The sequence below is a fragment of the Pristis pectinata genome, chromosome 16 (genome assembly GCF_009764475.1).
Source record: "Pristis pectinata isolate sPriPec2 chromosome 16, sPriPec2.1.pri, whole genome shotgun sequence".
Taxonomy (NCBI): Eukaryota; Metazoa; Chordata; class Chondrichthyes; order Rhinopristiformes; family Pristidae; genus Pristis; species Pristis pectinata.
In genome coordinates this window covers 36,891,907-36,901,372 of record NC_067420.1, presented here as the reverse complement: position 1 = coordinate 36,901,372, position 9,466 = coordinate 36,891,907, and the positions used below count along the sequence as shown (strand labels likewise).

Sequence of the window (9,466 nt, the reverse complement as noted above, 5' to 3'; positions counted from 1 at the left end):
TTTGGTTGGAAAGGCTTTCTGGCCCAACTTGTTCAGTACAATTAGATTGGTTAAGTAATAGGATATGTTTGTGATCTAAGACTTACCAAGTTACTTTTACTGTTTCAATAGCCTTCTTGACAATCTAGGCGGATATGATAGGGTCTTTCAAGAGACTGTTAGATAGGTACATGGAGCTGAATAAAATAGAGGGCTATGGGTAAGCCTAGTAATTTCTGGGGTAGGGACATGTTCGGCACAGCTTTGTGGGCCAAAGGGCCTGAATTGTGCTGTAATTTTTCTATGTTTCTATATCTATTGCCCTTTGTTCAAGTGGGAAAGGATTCACTGAACTCAAGACTTAATTCTTAGGTTGTTTCCTTGATGTTCAGGAAAGTTTTCTAAATCTATATATAAAGGTACCAACGAGAGAGAATGCAATACTTGATCTCCTATTAGTGAAACAGACAGGTCAAATGATAGAAGTATGTGTAGGTGAACATTTTGGGTCCAGTGACCATAACGTCATTAGTTTCAAGTTACTTATGGATAAGGATAGGTCTGGTCCTCGAGTTGAGGTTCTAAATTGGAGAAAGGCCAATTTTGTGGAAATGAGAAAGGATCTAGGAAGAGGGGATTGGGATAAGTTGTTTTCTGGCAAGGATGTGTTCAGTAAGTGGGAGGCCTTCAAAGGCGAAATTTTGAGAATGCAGAGTTTGCTTGTTCCTGCCAGGATTAAAAGGCAAAGTTAACAGGCATAGGGAACCTTGGTTTTCAAGGGATATTGGTGATCTGGTTAAGAGAGAGAGGTGTATAGCAGGTATAGGCAACTAGGAACAAATGAGGTACTTGAAGAGTATAGAAAATGTAAGAAAATACTAAAGGAGGAAATCAGGAAGGCAAAAAGACACGAGGTTGTTTTGGCAGATAATGTGAAGGTAAACCCAAAGGGTTTCTACGAGCATATTAAAAGGATAGTAAGGGACAAAATTGGTCCCCTAGAAGATCAGTGGTCGTCTACGTGTGGAGCCTCAGGAGATGGGGGAAGATCTTAAACAGTTTTGTTTTGCATCAGTATTTACTCAGGAAACTGGTATAGTGTATATGGAAGGAAGGAAAACAAGCAGGAACATATAGAGACTAAAGAGGAGGGGGTGCTTGCTGCCTTACAGCGAATAAAGGTAGATAAATCCCACAGGCCTGACAAGATATTCCCTCGGACATTGAGAGAGACTAGTGTAGAAATTGCAGGGGCCCTGGCAGATATATTTAAAATGTCCTTAGCCACGGGTGCAGTGCCAGAGGACTGGAGGGTAGCTCATGTTATTCCATTGTTTAAAAAAGGCTCTAAAAGTAAACCAGGTAATTACAGGCCAGTGAGCCTGACATCAGTAGTAGGTAAGTTATTGGGAGGTGTTCTGAGAGATCAGATATGCAAGTATTTGGACAGCCAAGGGCTGATTAAGGATAGTCAGCATGGCTTTGTGCGTGGTAGATCGTGTTTCATGAATCTTGTAGAGTTTTTCGAGGAGGTTACGAAGAAAGTAGAAGGAGGAAAGGCTGTGGATGTTGTCTACATGGACTTTAGTAAGGCCTTTGACAAGGTCCCACATGGGTGGTTAGTTCATAAGGTTCAGACAATAGGTATCTATGGAGAGGTTGTAAACTGGATTCGAAATTGGCTGTGTGGGAGTGGATGACTGTTTCTCAGTCTGGAGGCCTGTGACTAGTGGTGTGCCTCAGGGATCTGTGCTGGGACCATTGTTGTTTGTTGTCTATATCAATGACCTAGATGATAATGTGGTAAATTGGATCAGCAAGTTTGCTGATGACACTAAGATTGGAGGCATTGTGGACAGCGAGGAAGGCTTTCAAAGCTTGCAGAGGGATCTGAACCAACTGGAAAAATGGGCCAGAAAATGGCTGATGGAATTTAATGCAGACAAGTGTGAGGTGTTGCATTTTGGAAGGACAAATCAAGGTAGAACATACACAGTAAATGGTAGGGCACTGAGGAGTGCGGAGGAACAAAGGGATCTGGGAGTTCAGATACATAATTCCCTGAAAATGGCATCACAGGTAGGGTTGTAAAGAAGGCTTTTGGCATCCTGGCACTCATAAATCAAAGTATTGAGTATAGAGTTGGGATGTTATGGTGAGGTTGTATAAGACATTGGTGAAGCCAAATTTGGAGCATTGTGTGCAGTTCTGGTCACCTAACTATAGGAAGTATATCAGTAAGATTGAGAGAGTGCAGAGGAGATTTACTAGAATGTTGCCAGGTCTTCAAGAGTTGAGTTACAGGGAAAGATTGAACAGGTTAGGACTTTATTCCTTGGAACGTAGAAGAATGAGGGGAGATTTGATAGAGGTTTACAAAATTATGAGTATAGACAGAGTAAGTGTGAGTAGGCTCTTTCCACCAAGGTTAGGAGAGATAAGTACGAGAGGACATGGCTTTAGGGTGAAAGGGGAAAGGTTTAGGGGGAACTTCTTCACTCAGAGAGTGGTGGGAGTGTGGAACAAATTGCCATCTGATATGGTAAAATGCGAGCTCACTCTTAAGTTTTAAGAATAAATTGGATAGATACATGGATGGGAGAGGTCTGGAGGGTTATGGACTCGGTGCTGGTCAATGGGACTAGCGGAATAATGTTTTGGCACAGACTAGAAGGGCCAAGTGGCCTGTTTTCTCTGCTGTAGTGTTCTATGGTTTAAGCGACCACTCTGAAGAACAATGCCCTTCCCCCCACGATCTTCACTGAGCATTCAATTTAGGCTAACATCTCCAAAGTGATGTATATAACATCTTGGGCACTTTCATACCTTTTGTCTGAAAGACAGCACTCCACTTACTTTGGTCAGTACTAGACAGCACTGTAAACTTGACCAAACCCCATGGAACACGAGTTTGACACCTCAAAACTGATGTAGCTCCTTCATACAAACATCAAGGGTGCAGAAATAGTTATGCATTTGAATCATTTCAAAAATCTAAACATTTCATTCCAAAAACACATTAATACACACTCAGTTGCTGCATTCATAGTGTACAATGTGTTTATTTAAAAATACAAATGAGCACAGTTCATCGCAGTATGTTAAATTTACAGAAATAATCTGTAAAAAAAACCTGGTACACATCAGTCTGTGAATACTAGCTCATCGGTTAAAGCACAAACTAAAGAGAATTTTAGGCAAGAGGAAAAAAGAAAAATGTAAAATTTCCTCATTACAATTCAGACTGAATAAGCATCTTTTAATATATATTTATATATATGTTGGCCAGTTTCACAAGTACATGATAAATGTGCTACAACAGTTCAACAATGATTCATAGACAGGGAAGAGGAAAACCTAACTGGATAGCTGAAGCACAGGAACATGCTAAAATTGGTGCCCAAACAAAATCACGAACACAGTGGCATACTGTGTAAATGCTAAAAGAACTCCAGTTTAAATTATAAATTTAAAAAGCTTGCATTTTAAAACCAAGCAGCTCAATTCATATATGGCTCAACAACCTTTCAGGTAAGATCTAAGCGGCAACTCATCTCCCACCCACCCTCCCAACATTAAATTGTAAAAAATATTTCATCTCCTATAATGAGTGCATTTTATAACAACCTTTTTCCTACCTAAGAGATTTGGGGTGAGGGGTGGTGGTTGGGGTGAAGGAAGAACAAAGGGGTAGCGAAATAATGGTTATAACGGAAAGTGTTCAAAAGAATTTAAAATTGAAGCAAGTGGAGGATAGGTCAGAGTATGACATGCTAACACACAGAGTTCCATTGGATTACCACCCTGAGCTCCAGATCTTCAGCCAGGGCAGTAGGGAAGGGGTCTTGGAGGTCGGTGAAATAGTGGCACTTGCCCAATGCAGATTCATTTATTTTGTAAACAGAGGTTGTCCTAACATTATGGATGCTCTTCAACAGCTCCATTGGCTCTGCCAGCTGTTGATTATACACACCGGATTCAATTCCCTATCCACAGTGAGGAGGTGACAGGCAAAAGAACAATTTGTGCAACACTGTGGATCACTCAGATTTAAATGTTGGTGCTGCTCATCTCTCATCATCTGGAGTCCCAATGGCACGCTAATGGTTAACATTTTAAGCAGAAGACTTAGTGCATACATTGGATTAAGTTTCCACCCCCATCCAATGACACACAAAACAGGGTCATGTGCAAAGCAGAAAGACATGCAACACTTGCAGCCAAGGTCCCCATTTGTTAAATGTGAAGAGTGGATGTGTAGGGCAAGGTGAGAAAAAAAGATCTAGACCCTCACCCCCACCCCCCACCCAAGCTGCAATTTCACTATCTAGTTTTAACAAACTCTAGGTTATAGGATAACCAAACAGTTGGCTTTAAAACAGAATAATGGTGTGCATCAGCAAGCTACACTCATTTCCCACCATTTGAGAAGGTTCCTTACAGTATGTTTATTCAGTGCTGGTCCTGAGCAATTAACACTTTCTCATTCAGTGTCAGCTTCAAGTATTGTCAGTTTACATATAGCAAAAGCTAAGATGCAAACAAAAGCTTTTTTCTACAATTCTCTAACAAAATGCACGGCTTTATCCCAAACCCAAAAAGATAAATCCCCTTACTAGCCATCCCCTTCCCCACTCCATCTCTGGACCTGAGAGCCGGGATACCTCAGGTGTTGAATTAGCTGTTTGGTACCTGTGGATGTATACTGACTAAGGAGCCACTGCAGTCTGCCCCAAACTTACTTTACAAGAGACTCTTGATAGTTAGAAATTCAGGGTGGATTTGAGTTGGGTGCAAACAGGGGAAGCATCCAAATCACTATGCTGGTTCTGTGGCCACTCTTTAAGTTTCCCATAATCAGGCAAGTTCTACCCATTTCAAATCCATTCTACATATAATCATCATCTAGAATTCTGGATAGATAATGCAGTGGTGGGATGTGGTGGAAACACCCTGTGCTTTGTATTGCCTAACGGTGTGACATTTGTTCTGCACTCTATCCTCTTGAAATGACAACATAAATCCGTACTACTACTCCCCAATCTCTCCGCCATCTAAAACAAAGCACACCAATTACCTAAGAGGCTGTGAAAAGAGTGTGCTTAACAATGGACACGTCAAAAGTTGATTTTCAATCAACTCTGAGATCTGTCATAATCCAATATTATTGACTCAAGGCCTGGGCAATACAGTCTATCCCATGGATGTCAGGAAGTGACTGAAAGCACTAGGTGGGGATGAACTCCTGCCAAAGACAACAACATCAAGTGAGCTGGGTGGCCAAATGGACAGCGAATGTTTGGTTCAGGTAGTGTGGGAAGGGTGTGTGTGTGTTGTTTGTGTGTATTGGGGGGGGGGGGAATGGGGGTGGGGTTTAAATCAGGAGAGATGTTTGTTCCATTTGTTTCTCTCTTAACTGAACAAGCAGCACCATATACAAACCCCTCCTAATTATAGCAAGCGGCACAGCATCTAGAATCCAGAGAGAAAAAAATAAATAATGGTGACACTTGTGTTTCAGGTTTCCAGGGTCAGCTGTCCAGTTAGGCTAAGATGATGCAGTTTTTAAAATGGAAAAAGTCACAAATACTGGAATTGTAGGCAAGTTCATTCTGGTACCCTTTCTCACTCGCTCGCGCACTCTCTAACCTGAGTTGAAGCATTAAAAAGTTGCATGTCTCATAAAAACAAAAGGAAAACCATTCACAGTTAAAAAAAGAAAAAAAAAATTCAACTTAAACCAGTGGACACATTTAAATCAAGTCCCCTTACTCTTTGGTGACAGGGCCTCTGAACGAGTTAACTTGTCTACTTCTGTTTCCCCCAAGTCAAGCTGAAATGTTTTTTTTAAATTTTATAAATACAACAAAATACATATTCACAGCAATAAAGGCCTCTTAAGATGTCCTTTTCTCAAAATGGTTCAAAATATCTGGAAATAATTATTCAGGCAACCTAAATAATTACTTGATGGAGTGCAAGGAGCCTTTAAAATGCACGAGGAAGAAAGTACTAATTAACAGCACACTTTTAAAATTAATTACAATCGTAGTAAATTAAACCTCGAGCTGTAGATACTTCCCCATTGACAAAAGTCCAAAAAAAACTAAACATACAGCTTACAGCTAAGCAAGCCTCAATTGGCTTGTAGTTGCTGTTGGGTGTTAGTCACTATCCAATAACTCTGTCTAAAAAGGATTTCATCTCAGTCACAGATAAGGAAACCTTTTTTTTAAAAAAAGGGTTAAGAAACACAAGCACACACCAGATCTAAAAGGTCACTGCTTACCAAAAGCTCAGACAAATTGCTTGGACTGCTCACATGGGGAATGCAGCGGAACACTTACCACATATTATTAGTTTCACAGTTTTTAAATGTTGCTCTGGGGTGGGGTGGGGGGAGTTATTTCCGTTCTTTCCATTCCCCCCACCCTCCCTGCCAATATTTCTTGATGGTCCATTTACTTGCTACAAACTTTAAAACTGGAAGTGTCAACATTTCACTATTTCTTTTGACTTACTAAATCCTCAGGAACCTCTCATTTCTCCCCTTCGCCCTTAAAAGAAATCATGTTTAAAAATTCCCAGAGCAACAATCAGAGACTGAAAGACCATGACTGTTCAAACACGTGGCTCACAAAGCATTGGTCATGGAGTATGAACTAGATGACCTGACCCCATAAATTCATCAGGTCTTTAAAGTTTAGCCATTCTTCTGGGTCAGAACAACCCAAAATTTATTCTAATGGGTTTCTCACAGGACTGCTGAAGGAGACTCAAATCCCCTTTGGATTCGAGTTAACTCAGTTTCACCTGCAAATGGGCAATCTTTCCCAAACATTTAAAAAAAAGGATTTTGTTTTAAAAACATTACAGTATATGAAACTGAAGCAGGCTGCAATACATCCATTAAAAAAATATATTACCAATTCATGGTGGGGGAGGAAAAGGCAGCAAAGCGTAATTTCAGTGGCGGAGCAGGTTAGTGGAGAGGCAGGCCATAGCTACAATGGCAAACCTTTCTTGAGGTTGTTCAAAACAGCTGGGGGTGGGGGTGAAAGAGAATGAGTTACATACTTGTCCAGCTTTGACTGTTCCCTGCATAGGCCTTTTGACAGGCCAAGCTTGGTACCCCAGCTGAGTGTCCTGCTCACAGAACTATTTTATCTTTGGCCCCAAGAGCAGCACAAGATCTACAATCCTAGAGATGGGGGGGGGGGGGGGGTGGGAGGAAGCATGGGGCTGCTCTGCTCAAAGGACAATTGTTATAGATTATGCCAGACAATCAGATGCTAACCCACCACCCCAAATGCTCCTGGCTCCACCACTGCAACATTCTTAAAAAACACATTGATATAAAATCATCCTTCTGGTAAAATCTAAAATCACTCACGTTAATAGTTTTGCAGTTAACCATATCTAATGAATGCCAGGGTTCAAGTTGTAGTTAGTCGGTTAGGGCAGTCGGGACAAATGTTTTAAGAGATAAAAAAGAAAAAACAAACCACAGGATAGTAAGCATTCAGTCTCCAGATCAGGCTGAACAGTCACTGATTCTTCCCCAGAGCTCAGCAGTGACCAGTTTTAAAGCAGGTGCACTTTTGATTTTTTTTAAAACAGGACTGTAGTTCTCAATTTAAAAAAAAAGTTATTGCAAGGTTCTAACAGTATAAATGCACCAATCTAATCAGTGCGAATATATATATATATTTGCTTTGCTTTTCTTCCTCTTAAAACAGTAGCTACGGAACCACAGAGTTCTCCTTTTTCCTTGTTACATAAAAACGTATCTCCTCCAGCTCGGAGGTGGCTTAGACTGCGTTTCACTCAGCTTCAGCCACGTCAATGGTTAAAATTCAAAGTCTTCATCTGCCATATCAATGGCCCAGGCAAACTTCTCACGCTGGGTTTTGTTGTAGATCTTCTCCACTGGGATGCCCCACTTTTTACACCTAAGTATGAGTGGGAGGGAGGGATGGGGGTTGGGAAAAGGCACAGGTAGAACAAGTCAACACTCAATAATCCTCTGCAAAAGGCCACAAACTTCATCCATTTCTAACAAGCTGACACAGTTTTCTGCTTCAATCTACTTCCCAAGTTTTGATAATTCTGAGACACAGGTCACCCTACAACCACCCACCTACCTTGATGTTCCTGCTCAGTCATTTAAGGTGAACTGACACTGCTCATTTCATTTTTACTGGGTAGTGGTTCAGGGACAAGTAGAACATCAATCTCCTACATCCTTAATTCCACAGCTCCAAGCAATAGTTTTGGGAGGTTTGGAGGGAAGCATAAGAGCATGGCAAAAGTCCTTGTGCGAGCAACATTAAGCACACCCTATTTGTCCATGTGAAAGAAAGCCATCGATCATTCTCCGCACCCTTTGATCTCAAATGTAAATAGCTTTCTCGTGTAGATTGAAGAGTTTGAATTGAGAGCTGCATAGTCAAACATGCTGTCATTTAAACCAAAATTCTTCTTCATTGCTGTTGTGATCTGAAATAGGACCCATGAAATGAAACTCAGGAAGATGGGTTTTGGTATCCTAACAAATAAATGAAGAAGAAATTGGCAATTTCTCAATTCCCTCTTTTAACTGCATTTACAGAGATACAATAACTAATTCAGCTTGCTGGTCACCCTGCACCAACTAGCTTGGATCAAAATAAACTTGTTTTGTTGACCAACTGAGTGGGTAATCCTCAAACTGTCGAGTTAATGACCATCTCTCTCAGTGAACAGTCTGATGTTTTCAAAGCTGTCAGTCAATCTTTCACTGGTTCCAATTCTCACACCTAGTCCTAAGCATCCATAAAAGAAAACCAATGTGACAGGAAGCTAATTCATTGTGTGGAAACAGCCATATGCTGCTGAGCCAGGCACAGGCACAAGTAGAGCGAAACAGTTTCAAGAGAATACACATCACGTGGTACGTGCAGACTGTGACGACCATTTAGCCTTTCAGATGTTTCTGACCAAATGAAACTCTCAGATTCTTTAAACAAATTCAGTTTTTCAATTCCAATACACTTGGGAGTTTATACCAAAAGATCACATTACATGTAGACATTTTGATTTTTTTTAAAACTACCTCTAGATTAGACTTTTCCAATGTTTTTCAGGCTAACTTTCCCTCTGTCACCCTATAAATCTGCTCATCCAAAACTCTACTGCCCCCCTCCTAACCTACACCAAATTATCATCAACACATCATTCAGGTTTTCACTGACTGTGACATGGTGGTGCAGCAGTTAGTGCTGCTGCCCCATGACTTTAGGGACACTGGTTCAATCCTGACCTCGTGCTGTGTGGAGTTTGTACATTGACTGGGTGACTGTGCTTCCCCCAGGTGTTCCTATTCTTTCTCACATCCAAAAGACATGTAGGCAGATTCACTGCCTACTGGAAGTTATCCCTCAGTGTAGGTAAGTGGCAAAAAAAATCAAAAGGTGAAGTGATGGGAATGTGTGTGAAAGAGTAAGCT

General features: G+C 41.0%; 1 protein-coding gene across 1 annotated transcript in view; it reads right to left on the bottom strand.

Moving 5' to 3' along the window:
- Positions 1-3,025: 3,025 nt before the first annotated feature.
- The window catches only part of LOC127578748 (DNA topoisomerase 1-like), a 55,386-nt gene continuing 48,945 nt past the window's right edge, over positions 3,026-9,466 (bottom strand). The window contains exon 21 of the mRNA XM_052031161.1: positions 3,026-7,931. Coding sequence (XP_051887121.1) covers positions 7,829-7,931 — 103 coding nt within the window. The 3' untranslated portion in view covers positions 3,026-7,828. The remainder of the gene's footprint in view (positions 7,932-9,466) is intronic.